Source organism: Electrona antarctica (genome assembly GCF_951216825.1).
Source record: "Electrona antarctica genome assembly, chromosome: 2".
NCBI lineage: Eukaryota > Metazoa > Chordata > Actinopteri > Myctophiformes > Myctophidae > Electrona > Electrona antarctica.
In genome coordinates this window covers 45,632,943-45,647,300 of record NC_136807.1, presented here as the reverse complement: position 1 = coordinate 45,647,300, position 14,358 = coordinate 45,632,943, and the positions used below count along the sequence as shown (strand labels likewise).

General features: G+C 46.1%; 1 protein-coding gene across 2 annotated transcripts in view; it reads right to left on the bottom strand.

Annotated features, from left to right (window-relative positions):
• The window catches only part of b4galt3 (UDP-Gal:betaGlcNAc beta 1,4- galactosyltransferase, polypeptide 3), a 64,216-nt gene extending 50,907 nt beyond the window's left edge, over positions 1–13,309 (bottom strand). For both annotated transcript variants that reach the window (XR_013791342.1, XM_079517567.1), the window contains exons 1-7: positions 12,924–13,309; positions 9,849–9,936; positions 9,027–9,483; positions 8,172–8,407; positions 7,336–7,526; positions 5,623–5,745; positions 219–323 (exon numbers count right to left, since the gene is read on the bottom strand). Coding sequence is in view for 1 of the 2 variants with exons in the window: in XM_079517567.1 (XP_079373693.1) it covers positions 219–323; positions 5,623–5,745; positions 7,336–7,526; positions 8,172–8,407; positions 9,027–9,324 (953 nt within the window). In the remaining variant the exon portion in view is untranslated. The remainder of the gene's footprint in view (positions 1–218; positions 324–5,622; positions 5,746–7,335; positions 7,527–8,171; positions 8,408–9,026; positions 9,484–9,848; positions 9,937–12,923) is intronic.
• Between the last annotated feature and the right edge of the window lie 1,049 nt (positions 13,310–14,358).

Here is a 14,358-nt window from a genome sequence, read left to right as displayed (position 1 = left end):
GAGTGAGTGAGTGAGTGAGTAAGTGCGTGCGTGAGTGCGTGAGTCAGTGAGTGAGTGAGTGAGTGAGTGAGTGAGTGCGTGAGTGAGTCAGTGAGTGAGTGAGTGAGTGAGTGAGTGAGTGGGTCAGTGAATGAGTGAGTGAGTGAGTGAGTGAGTGCGTGAGTGAGTCAGTGAGTGAGTGAGTGAGTCAGTGAGTGAGTGAGTGAGTGAGTGAGTACCTGTGTGGGTTCTGCTCATTGCCTCGGTCTCCTTTATGTTTGATCATCTTATAATGCCCGATGGCCACAGGAGGGCGCACTATCTTCATGCCAGACAGACGCACCCTGAACAACACAGAACACAGCACAGTTATTATGGGTAACCAACCAGTCTATGTAACAGTAGACACAATATGTGACCAGATTTGACTGAGAGCCTGCCATCGCACAAATTCCAGCTTTTCACCAGAGGAGAAAAACTTTTTAATTTTTTCCAAAATGACTCACTTTTCACATACTAGAGCATGTCTGAAATGTGTCAGAGCTGAAATTGACACAAATAAATGCTTAAACATGTAGCTAGGTGTAATGTTAGAGACCACAGAAGTGAACCTGTCAAGCCTGTTTTCTCCACTCGCTGTTTTCTGCAAGACATTACTCTATAAGCCATATCTCCAAAACTGGTGGGTCAAACTGAACAACCAATATGTCAATTTGAAGCTACGATTCCCTGCTTTCATACGACATGAAAAAACGAAAATTCAAAAGAATCCAATGGCATCCCTCATTCAAATTTGGTCACATATGGACTCAATATGGCTGTCAATAGGAAGTCTAGATGATGTCAACAGCCATAAGATAGATAAAGTGCAGCTTCTTGTGTGATTATTAGATGGGGTTCCAGTTACCCAAAGCAAAGGGCAGACTATGACTCTACTTCCTATTAAAGACAAACTATATATAAAATGTATAATAGGCACTATATTCACTATTAAAGGACCACTTCACCACTTTTCAACCTATCTTCATATAATAGGTCCTCACTAATAATCATGATAAAATGGCACCATTTTGTTCTACTCGGTCTGTGTCTCATACGAGGGCTGTGGGCAGTCCAGAGACCCGTCCACCAGTGACATCATCGTTAGGCAGATTTATTTTAAAATAAGATTTTTTTACAAACATTTTTAGATTTTTATTATCGTGAGAACAATGGCTTCCATTTTCGCATTGCAACTTTTCAGGAATTGAAAGCCTGCAGTTTCTATTAGCTTGGATTCCCCATCGATGATGTCACTGGTGGACGGGTCTCTGAACTGCCCACAGCCCTCCTATGAGACACAGACTGAATAGAAAGAAATAGTGCCATTTTATCACGAGTATTAGTGAGGACCTATTATATGAAGATTGGTTGAAAAGTGGTGAAGTGGTCCTTTAAAGACAAACTAAAGACAAACTACAAGTCAAGGAAGCAAGTAGACCCTGACAGATGCCAATATTCTTCCAGCCCCTGCAGTGTAGAACTATATACACATACATAAATACATACAGTACATATTGTACATACAGCACACAAGTACATGCATGCATATTGCATACATACTGTACATACAAAGACATACAAACATACAGTGTATATATATATATATATCTACATACGGTAGCTGTACAGTATACATACCTACATACTATACACTACATACTATGACTGTACATATACATACAGTAGGGCTGGGTAATATATCGATCCATGGATATTGTGATACAAGACTAGATATTGTCTGGGATTTTCCATATTGTAATATCGTGAAGATATTGGCTAAAGTGTTCTTTGCCTGGTTTTAATCACTGAAGCCTTATTATATTGTAGTCACAATATCGATAGAGGCATATGGTCACAAATATAGTGACATTTGATTGTGTCCCATATTGCCCAGCCCCAACAACGGTACATTGTCGTTACTCACTGAGACCTCTTCAGAAGACAAAGCCCATGACAGTGGAAAAGAGGAGATGGCATGAAAGATGATGAGGTTATGAGTTATGACGCCCAAAGCAAATGAAAACACCACAACTAAGTTAAGAACAGAAAGGTAATGGATCAAGTAAAGGGGGGAAATCAAGAGCTGAAATGGTAAATGGGAGAGTATTACGATGAATACAGAAAGCAAAAGAATGCAAAACAAATGGAATGGCTGCTGCCTGCAGAAAGACACAGTTGGTCTGTCCAGCTCCAACCACGCCCACATCCATGTCACCTTCTTCTTGTCGCTTTAATGTTTGTTTAGATCACTTGTGACTTAAATCATTTATGGACTTTAATGTTTGTTTAGGGCACTAATGGTTGCCATAAGACAGCATGTGGCCGATATAAATACAGTGGGCGCGCCTCACTTCACACAAGTGTGATTTTATTAAATAGTTTGTTGATTGTGGGCTCGCTCCAGCGAGCACTCTAATTCTCTGCAGCCACTTGTTTTGGCATCTAAATACTTCCACATACTTTGTGCTAGAAATCTAGTTACCTTTTATAATCGTCTTGATTTATTTTATTTTTTCCTCTGTATTAGGTCTTAAAAGTCCTTAAATTGTCACTTTACAGTTGGGACCACCCAAAATCACGTGGAAAGTCTGGGGACCCCCTGTCAGCGTGCCAGCAGGCTGCACAAAGACAAGGATATATGCAACCGACACTTTTCAAGGCGGCCATATTGGCATGATGATACAGCAGTGTAATGTTACGTGCTTCACAGGTGCTGCTATCAATTACACTAACAAAGTCTTTGTTCCATTAATGTAGCAGAGACTTTTCTTTTCCAGTGAGCCAACATGCACATTAAGCAGTACCGTGACTCCGTTTGAACCTGAATGGAAAAGAGCCGTAATTAGTAACCTTGGATACACCTGTGAAAGGAAGTAACATTACACCGCCGTGTCACGCCAATGTGGCTGCTGTGAATAGGATCCATTTGGAGATAGATAACAGCTGCTGAAAAAGATCACCCGTGCCCGGCGAACCTCCCCTGGTTAACACAATGATTTAGATCAAGAGTTATTAACGTTTTAAGATTTTCGATCTCGTCGGCTAAAATGGGGGGGAACATTTTCGATGACGTCCCACCGGAAAATAACATTGAGTGTTGCGCAACAGACGCTCCCAGCTTGTGGAGTAGAGCTCTTCACCGGGTCCCCCGACTCCGAAAATACCCGAGTTGACCCGAGACCCGCTCGGGTCGGAGTCGTGTTTTAGCGTAATCACTCGGGCAAGGTCGGAATCGGACGTATCCCCCTCGGATCTGTCAATCATTATGTGTATGTCCTAGTGGATCCGAGAAGACCCGTAGGCTACTGTGTGTGTGAACTGTCTGTGCTTTTTTGTTGTTGTTGCAAATGTTAATAAAATATTCATTCAGTGTGTGGTTGTGTGCCAGTCTGACTGAGGCTATATAGCCTACTCTTTTTCTCTGTGCGCTCATGCTCCGCATCGCTGCGGAGGAGAAAAAACAGGGGACAAATGTTCCGTTTAAAGTGTGATCATTTAAGCTGACCTAGGATCAGGTTAGTGTTGCAGCGACACGAACGGCTGTGTTACGTGTGATGATTATGCTGATTTAGGATCAGCAGCGCAAGACTTACCACCCCGTCAAGCCCCGTCCTGCATGGTTTTGCCTAGCGCTGATTTGAATGAAAACACCGGCGTGCAATTATACTTTATATCACGATCACGGATCCCGACAACAGTGTTGACCTCAACGAGGTGAAAGCAAACTAGCAAAGCTCAAATCAAATTAATATAAGGAGGATTAAAGCAACCATGACAACTCTCCTGTGTATCCCATTCCCCACACGTGGATAAAGAAGAGAGCCAAGTAGGAGCCGTTTATAAGTGCATTGAGTGTCACGCCTTGTTAATATTCCATTCAGCCAAGACCGGTACATGCATCTGCTTCTGCTAAAACTCTGATGATTGTGTGTAAAAAAACAAATGATCCGTTTGGTTAATTTTAAATGCACGCACGCTGAGGAGACGAGAAGAGACGAGACTCTTTTTCTCTCTCTCACAAAGCTCAAATCAAATTAATATCAGAAGGATTAGTTCTAGTTAAAGAATAGAAAGGTGTGCTCCGCCTCCTCCTCTGAGAAATGCGATAGTGTGAACTACAGAGAATACCGAGTAGGTCTCACGCTGCCTCCTGCTGCTGAACTGGAGTCATGCATCATGATGCATGTCTTGCAGTCACCATGGAAGAGTTGCATTATTTTATGAGTCTATGGGATTTTAATGTTTGCTTAGAGCACTTATGACGTAAATCATTTGCCAGCCAAGTCTATGGACTTTAATTGCGACCACAGGCCGCATTTACTATGGAATCTTGCATTTCCCGTCAGTGTGTCACACCAGGCAAGCCCCCAGGTCATTGTGACATCACGTGACATCAGCCACCAGGTGCCCAGGTCATTGTGACGTCACGTGACATCAGCCACCAGGTGCCCAGGTCATTGTGACATCACGTGACATCAGCCACCAGGTGCCCAGGTCATTGTGACATCAGCCACCAGGTGCCCAGGTCATTGTGACATCAGCCACCAGGTGCCCAGGTCATTGTGACATCAGCCACCAGGTGCCCAGGTCATTGTGACATCACGTGACATCAGCCACCAGGTGCCCAGGTCATTGTGACATCACGTGACATCAGCCACCAGGTGCCCAGGTCATTGTGACATCACGTGACATCAGCCACCAGGTGCCCAGGTCATTGTGACATCAGCCACCAGGTGCCCAGGTCATTGTGACATCACGTGACATCAGCCACCAGGTGCCCAGGTCATTGTGACATCAGCCACCAGGTGCCCAGGTCATTGTGACATCACGTGACATCAGCCACCAGGTGCCCAGGTCATTGTGACATCAGCCACCAGGTGCCCAGGTCATTGTGACATCACGTGACATCAGCCACCAGGTGCCCAGGTCATTGTGACATCAGCCACCAGGTGCCCAGGTCATTGTGACATCAGCCACCAGGTGCCCAGGTCATTGTGACATCAGCCACCAGGTGCCCAGGTCATTGTGACATCACGTGACATCAGCCACCAGGTGCCCAGGTCATTGTGACATCACGTGACATCAGCCACCAGGTGCCCAGGTCATTGTGACATCACGTGACATCAGCCACCATATATGGTGCCCAGGTCATTGTGACATCACGTGACATCAGCCACCAGGTGCCCAGGTCATTGTGACATCACGTGACATCAGCAACCAGGTGCCCAGGTCATTGTGGCATCACGTGACATCAGCCACCATATATGGTGCCCAGGTCATTGTGACATCATCAGGGATAGAACCGGTGAATTCATAGAAAAACGAAAGGAGCCAGAATGGAAACAGAAGAGGAAATAAACATAGTACAACTGTAACCAATGTGGAAAAAGCTTCACAAGAAACAAACACACATGACCCCCCCCCCCGGGTGGGCATGCTTAAAACAAACGTTAAAAAGTCCATATTCTTGGCTGCCACCTCGTCATGTAGCAGTCAAGTCTATGGATGTCCCTCACTTCACACCAGTATGATTTTTAGATCATGCACACAGTCCCCTCCCTCCCTCCCTCCCGCCCCACCCGGTCCCTGGCTTCCTCGTACCGAGCGGCGATGTCATCGTCCTCTCCGCCCCAGCCCCAGTAGTGGTTGGGAAAGCCGTTCATCTTCATGTACTGCTCTGGGGTCACTGCAGACACCCCCCCGAAATACTGCGGGTACGGCAACCTGGAGACAATTAACCCACAGAAGAACACGACGTGAATATCACCTGCTATACCTGCTCTGTGCTGCAACAGTCCACCTACTAATAGTAAGGGCATTTTATCAGGTATTTGACCAATCTGGGAACTAAATCGTTACCAAGAAATTTCTTCACCAATGTGTTTCTAAAGGTGTCTAATAACATGTACTAAAAGTTTGAAATTCAACTCCCGTGGGAAACCTATAAGTAATCAATTTAAGCCAGTGGTATTTTCAACCCTTTTCATATCAAGGTTGTATCTGAACATGGCCACAGACAGGTGTTTGGGGAGGGGTTACCTGTATTTGAACTTGTCCATGGCCACAGACAGGTGTTTGGGGAGGGGGTACCTGTATCTGAACTTGTCCATGGCCACAGACAGGTGTTTGGGGAGGGGTTACCTGTATTTGAACTTGTCCATGGCCACAGACAGGTGTTTGGGGAGGGGGTACCTGTATCTGAACTTGTCCATGGCCACAGACAGGTGTTTGGGGAGGGGGTACCTGTGTCTGAACTTGTCCATGGCCACAGACAGGTGTTTGGGGAGGGGTTACCTGTATTTGAACTTGTCCATGGCCACAGACAGGTGTTTGGGGAGGGGGTACCTGTATCTGAACTTGTCCATGGCCACAGACAGGTGCGTGGGGAGGGGGTACCTGTATCTGAACTTGTCCATGGCCACAGACAGGTGCTTGGGGAGGGGGTACCTGTATCTGAACTTGTCCATGGCCACAGACAGGTGCGTGGGGAGGGGGTACCTCTATCTGAACTTGTCCATGGCCACAGACAGGTGTTTGGGGAGGGGGTACCTGTATCTGAACTTGTCCATGGCCACAGACAGGTGTTTGGGGAGGGGGTACCTGTATCTGAACTTGTCCATGGCCACAGACAGGTGTTTGGGGAGGGGGTACCTGTATCTGAACTTGTCCATGGCCACAGACAGGTGTTTGGGGAGGGGGTACCTGTATCTGAACTTGTCCATGGCCACAGACAGGTGTTTGGGGAGGGGGTACCTGTATCTGAACTTGTCCATGGCCACAGACAGGTGTTTGGGGAGGGGGTACCTGTATCTGAACTTGTCCATGGCCACAGACAGGTGCTTGGGGAGGGGGTACCTGTATCTGAACTTGTCCATGGCCACAGACAGGTGTTTGGGGAGGGGGTACCTGTATCTGAACTTGTCCATGGCCACAGACAGGTGTTTGGGGAGGGGGTACCTGTATCTGAATTTGTCCATGGCCACAGACAGGTGTTTGGGGAGGGGGTACCTGTATCTGAACTTGTCCATGGCCACAGACAGGTGTTTGGGGAGGGGGTACCTGTATCTGAACTTGTCCATGGCCACAGACAGGTGTTTGGGGAGGGGGTACCTGTATCTGAACTTGTCCATGGCCACAGACAGGTGCTTGGGGAGGGGGTACCTGTATCTGAACTTGTCCATGGCCACAGACAGGTGTTTGGGGAGGGGGTACCTGTATCTGAACTTGTCCATGGCCACAGACAGGTGTTTGGGGAGGGGGTACCTGTATCTGAACTTGTCCATGGCCACAGACAGGTGTTTGGGGAGGGGGTACCTGTATCTGAACTTGTCCATGGCCACAGACAGGTGCGTGGGGAACTGCTTGTGGCAGGTGTAGGTGTTGTGGTCGTTCTCCGGCAGCAGGTCCACGTCGTGGAGGAAGATGCAGCTCCAGTCCTCGTCTCTCAGAGCCTCTCGCACCCCGACGTTGAGAAGCTTGGCCCGGTTGAAGGTGCTGTTGCCCCACTGTAGGAAGAGACAGAGGGAGAAGGTGGTTTACACACATTAAATTCATTGTCAGTGAGAAAGGGAAACATTTGCCATATATCTGAATTCTATTCAGATTCCCTGAATAGATGTAGAGTTTCTCTTCTGGAAGTGTCGAGGAGTGACGCTTCTTTTCTGTAGCAAAGCAGTAGAATTAGCATTAGGCTAATCAGTGAATTTTCAGAAGACCTTCAGGAAAAGATCAGGAAAGTGTGAATAGTTGGAATGGCACATCTGTAGGACCCGAATGGAAACAAGACCGCAAGGACCTGTTTTGGTGCGATCCTTTTAGACCAAGGGGTAAGGCACTGGCGACAATAGGGCACTTGAGTGTCTGACTGAACTCTGTACTGTTTACATTTATGTCTAATAAAGTATTAAATCAATCAATCAATCAATCAATCGAACAGCCGCTGAAGATTGTGTACAGTGGCATGTGAATCTTTCTTCATTAACTTAATCTCCATCACACAATATGTCACCTAAAATAAGTTGATAACGCAACATATTATAGGATTGTAGGATATCACACACACACACACACACACACACACACACACACACACACACACACACACACACACACACACACACACACACACACACACACACACACACACACACCTGCTGCACGATGTAGATGCTGTAGTGGATCTGCTGTCTCTGCAGGAAGGGGTGCAGGTGGTAGAGGAGGGCGCGGAGGTGCGTCGACCGGTTGCGGTACGGCACCACGATGGCCGTGTGGTGCTGCGGCTCGCAGTCCGGTGGGCTGTAGCGTCCCCCCGGCGCCACCAGGGGGTTCAGCTGGCTGATCTCCTCCAGGGACAGAGGGGAGGACAGGCGGACGGACACGGGACCCACTGGAGAGAGACACGAGAGCAGCGTTGATTTCGTCAACCAAAAGTCACTATGACGAAAAATGTCCATTGACCACCGTTTTTCACTGATGAAAACTAAGCTTCGATGACTTTGACTAAATATTTTCAATTCCGTCAACAGGTTAAAAACTAGACTCAAATGTTAAGGAGGGACTAGTAGAGAAGAGAGCTTGCGCTCTGGTTTCTTCCACTCTGTATATAATGTTTTATGTTTTGTGATGATAATGAATGTTGTTATTTTTCATGTCATGTTTATGAATTGAATTCATAGGACCCAAAAGGAAACAAGCCCGCAAGGACTTTTTTTTGTTGTTCTATCCTTTTGGACCAAGAGTTTGGCTGTACTGTGTGCCGTTTACAATTCTGTCTAATAACGCATTCGGGACGGGAACCCCTTTTGGTGTTTCAAGGATTATGCTATACTTTAGCTATTGAAAAATAGCAGATCTACAAGCTCATAGCGCGGCACCGAGTGCCACGCTACAAGCTTCTAAGACACAGAAAACTGTCATGATTTAGATTCTAGAAGACTTTTTGTAGAATCGGCCTCAGGTCTAAGTGGATAAAATATCCAATGAATCCAAATAAAACTCTCACTGACCCAGCAGAGGGGAGGGGATCCGGCAGAGCTTCAGCGGGGGTCCGGTGCCGGGCGGTCCCGTCATGCCGGCGTTGCGCGGCGGGGGCGGCAGCAGCAGCGCCCCCAGCTGGCTGAGGTTGGTGTAGACGTCGTGTGGTCGCGTGTAGTCGAACTGGGGCTCCTGGCCGCGGACCAGAACGGACACCAGGCCGCGGAACCCTCCCAGGGAGAAGTAGAGCACGAAGGCAAACTGGAAGCCCACCAGCAGCGCCAGCGTGCAGGGGGAGTCCAGAGAGCGGCCGCACAGGTTCAACGCCATGACGGTCGGGGGAGGAGGGAGGGGGGGGGGTCTCTGGTGGAAGGATGGAGGAAGAGGTGGAGGTGTGTGGGTGGAGGTTCAGGGGTGGAGGACAGGGTCGTTCGTCTGGTGGAATGGGACGTAGTAGTGGTGTAGCTCAGTCAGCACTGCCATCACGTCCTAGACACGCGCACGCATGCATGCATGCGCACGCGCACACGCACACGCACATGCACACACACACACACACACACACACACACACACACACACACACACACACACACACACACGACAATTTAGGCATAAGACGTTCTTAACCCCTTAAATATACAAATACACATGTAATAATTTTATACTTAATTTTTTTTTTTTAAATACCTCATAATTGTACTTAAGTACAGTGCTTGAGTAAATGTACCGGTAGTTACTTTAGTTTACACCACTGATCGTGCGTGCGTGCGTGCGTGCGTGCGTGCGTGCGTGCGTGCGTGCGTGCGTGCGTGCGTGCGTGCGTGCGTGCATGCGCAGCTTGACAAGGTGTACCTGGGCTGTTGGGATGATTAGAGCAGGTCCTGGAGCAGAAAAGCACTGCTCTTCCTGTCTCCTCTACCTCCCAGTCCCATCATGCTCTCTGCAACAAAAATAACATAACACACCATACATGATTGAATAACACTGCACCATTTGTCTCTGAAAAACCACGTCCAGCTGCTGCCTGCCTGCCTGCCTGCCTGCAGTGGTGGAAAAAGTACTCACATATCTTACAGTAAAAGTACCACTGGCTTATCAATAAGCCAGTGCACGCGACCTCGCCCTTCACTGGCCATATATGGAGCGTGTCTTGAGTGTACAGGGTTTGATGAGGTCAGATCAACATACTGTATGGAATGTCAGAACAGGTCAGCTCCATCTATGGAGATCCAAGGGTGGCAGCGAGGGCAGTGTCTTGAGTGTACAGGGTTTGATGAAGGCCCAGGTAGGGCCGGGCCTTAATTTTCGGGCCTGTTGAGTAGTAGTTTTCCCCGACTGCCAGGCGTATGGCTGCACAAATAACTTTGGGGCAGGCCCGTCTCGAGTTTAAATGTACAGGTATCAGTCAAAAGGGAGACATCGAAGAGTAAGGATGGATGGGGAAGGATCAACATATGGAATGTCAGAACATGTTCTGACATAATATCCATGTACTAATATTGATGACATCAGGGATCTCCATATATGGGCTTAATTGTGACAGCAGGTCATATTTACAATGATCCCTGATTTACTATCATCCCTGATGATAGTAAATCTGGTAATTAGTAAAAGTCAAAAGTAAAAGTCTGGAATTCTAAATTTACTTGAGTAAAAGTACAAAAATGGCATCAAAAAAGTAAAAAGTAGTCAGTATGCAGAATGTCCCGTTTCAAATAAATGGTATGAAAAATTATTTTGAAAATAGCAGCTGCTATTTTGCTTGTATATAATAGCCGAAATGTATATTGGGCTGAAGTGGTTGTATGTTTTGTAATAATAATCAAAATCTACAAAGTAACTAGGACAGGGGCAGTATGGATATTTTGTTATCGCAGTAATAAAGCAGTGTTTATTGACGGTATGGCGGTATTGCGCGATACCAAATAAATAATCGTTATAATAATAATAATAATAATAATAATAATAATAATAATAATAATAATAATAATAATAATAATAATATATAAGGGGCACGGTGGCATGGTAAGCGCCGAGCGGTATGCCTTACACAACCACGGTACGGTGGTTATTGCACCCAGCCCTACTAGTAACTAAAGTTCTCAAATAAATGTAGTGGAGTAAAAGTACAATAGGCTATTTGGATCTGAGCTGTAGTGGAGTGGAAGAGAAAGTAATGGAAATTGGAAATAATCCAGTAAAGTACAAACAGCTCAAAATTGCACTTACAAGTACAGTACTTAAGTATTAATAATGTACTTAGCTACATTCCACCACTGCCTGCTGGCTCAGCCTGCCGAGCGGCTAAACACCTGTCAATAAAGCTACGTCAGACAGACAGACAGATAGACAGAAGCACAAAATGTCACCCTGTTGTTGTTTGTTTCTATTTTTAGCGCTGCCTGATTTTCTACGGTGGCATTTTTTTTCCCCATGAAGGAAGATGCCCAGCGGATCAAATTAATCCAACAACTCTCATTTCCTGCCTGTCCTACAGTGTTATTTCCATCATGCTGCTGACTTGCTTTGCTTCCAGTTCACCTCCTGACTGTAGGGGGGGGGGGGGGGGGGGGGATCAGGCGCTATAGAGCGCCTGATTCTCAACCTTTTTTTAATTTCAAGGACCACCGGTTTGATGCATTGTTGGGGCCACCACTGTTTGATATTAATATTTATCGAGTGTACAACTTGTACCCTTTGGTTCCATTCGTACTGTACACTCTCGCGAGTTGCAGGCCATTAAAGCCTAGTGGTTTTCAACCCTTTTCATATGAAGGCCCATTATTTATTTGACATTTGAGCCACGGACCACCATTTGATGAGATTTAGCCTCTCAGATGTAAAACTAAAGAATATTTTGTTATCGTTGGATGGATTCTACAGTGTCCACATGGTATTGATGTGGTACCATAGGAGAGACAACAGGCAAACTTGAATCAAAATAACAATTTCTTCTACATTCTCTAATTGTGTAGACTTGTAAATTAAGTAATGCAGATGTTTAACAATAATTTAACATTTGGTATTATTTTACGCTCTCAAGAGTTAAATATCTACAGTATAAGGGTCTATTTGTTTACCAACTCTCCATCATTTAGTTGGGGACCATCTGGAACCCCCTCAAGGACCACTGGTGGTCCCCGGACCACTGGTTGAGAACCACTGAGCAACTGTAACAAGACTGAATGTATGAACATCAGCAGTTTGAGTTGCATTTTATATCACAATACATTTTAAAACTAGCAGTATAGCCTTGATGGTTCTGTGTAGCAGGCCACTGGTTGACATCATGCAGGGTCCCCGAGGGGGGTCCCCAGCTAAATCAGCAACAGTTTCACCACTTTAGAACCCTATTTCAGAATCCAAGCTCACAGAGATTAGGCCTAATGCAAACGTGTTACAATTTGTAACAAGTTACAATTTGTAACAAGTTTGGAACAGAATTGGGATGCCAAGTTGAAAGTGGTGAATGTCTCCTCCACCTTATCCAGTGAGAGAACATGTACTGCTGTATAATAAGGTCTCTCTCTCTCTCTCTCGTACAGAGACAGTTGTAGACTGTTATATTTAATCTAACAAGATCTTTCTTTTCGTACGGGTGTCCGTGGTGGTAATTATCCGACATGAAAATGTATCAGAAACAAGTCAACAATACTGCTGTAAAGCAATAAATAATCAGCTCCTGCTTATTATTAATGCTGCTGCAAAATGCATGAAGCAGCCAGCAGCATTCAGTGTGCTAAACGGCCGGGTTCTCAGCTGACGACCTTCTCTCGTTTCTCTAGAATTTTCGCGTCCTCCTGTCCCTGTCCCTAGGCAGGGCGCAGCGTTTCATTTCTGGGGCAGAATGTGATCTCTCTACGGCGGGGGGCCACCAGCCCAGCCCAGCAGCACTGTAGCCTACTGCCGACTCACTCACTCACTCACCACACCACCAGCAGCAGCAGCAGCATGTCCCTGCGACATTTTCCCCAAATCCAGACTCCCTGTCGGCGGTGCTTCAGTTCAGTTCGATCGGTCGGTGGAGAGACAGACTCGACTGACGGGCCGCTATTTATTTAGCTGCCTGCTATAGTGCCACAAAAACACATTCGATGGTTCCAGTCAGACACTTGTTTCTGGTGCTCCAGTTCTCTCTCGATCGTTCTAAATAATCTCTCATCCGAGCAGAAATCCCCCCGCAGAAGACACGACCACCACCGCCGCCGATTCTGCGGCTCCCGCTGCGGCTGCAGACACTTTGACACGCAAGAGCATCGCTGGCACTAGTATAGTGCGTTCATTCCATCCGATGTCAACATGGACAAGTGGTGGCGCCGTGGTGGTGGTGGAGCGCTGCTGGGAGACGGACATGGTGGTCAGGTGGTGAGAGAGAGGGGCGATGACGCGCTGAGGAGCGGGCCAAATTGAAAACGGCCAGTGCACACACCAGTCATCTAAAAGTAGGCTACTCAAATACGGTAAATAAAATAACAGTAAAAGTATCAAATACTGCAATGCAGAAATACTCAGATGAGTTGAATATGAAAACCGAAACAAGCCATAGGCTTTCTTGGGCTATAAATCATCTAATAGCACATATAGCAAGCAATAGCACCTTGTATTGAACTGTAGCCTACAACTTTCCTGTGTTGTATTTGTCTGTATGCAAACTGTTAATAAAGTAGCCTATTTGATCAATCATTCAATCAATCAATACTGAAATGCAGAAATACTATATAATAAATTAAGGTGTTGTAGTCATAATGTATATCTTAAGTAAAAACAAAAAAAAGAAAGTACAATTGGCATTAACTTAAAGTACCAAAAGACAGGTGCTTCTCAAAGTGGGGTCTGGGGACCCCTAGGGGGGTGATTTAGGAACCAAATGGACTCATGTGTCTGTAACAAATGGAACCAAACAAACCCTTACGGGTCCTTTTTTTTTAAACTAACGTTTTGAATATTTTTGCCACCATAAATCTATGGGGTCCTTAATTGGGACATAATGTTTTCAGATGGGGGTCTGCAGCCAAATACACATCAAGGGGTCCTTGACATGAAAAGGTTTGAGAACCCTGCACTGCCCAGTGCCCTGCCCTTAAAATGGTGCATTTATATGGCGCTTTTATCCAAAGCACTTTACATTGATAGTGCATAATTAATAACATAATAATAACATTCACCCACACATTCATACACCGATGGCGGAGGAAACCATGCTGCAAGGGACCAAACCTACACATCGGGAGCAATCAGGGGTTCAGTGTCTTGCTCAAGGATACTTTGACACTGAATAACTGGGGGAGCCCTGGGAACCTCACGGTTTCCATCCGGCTGCTCTACCCCTGAGCCACTGCCACTATCTATCTATCTATCTATC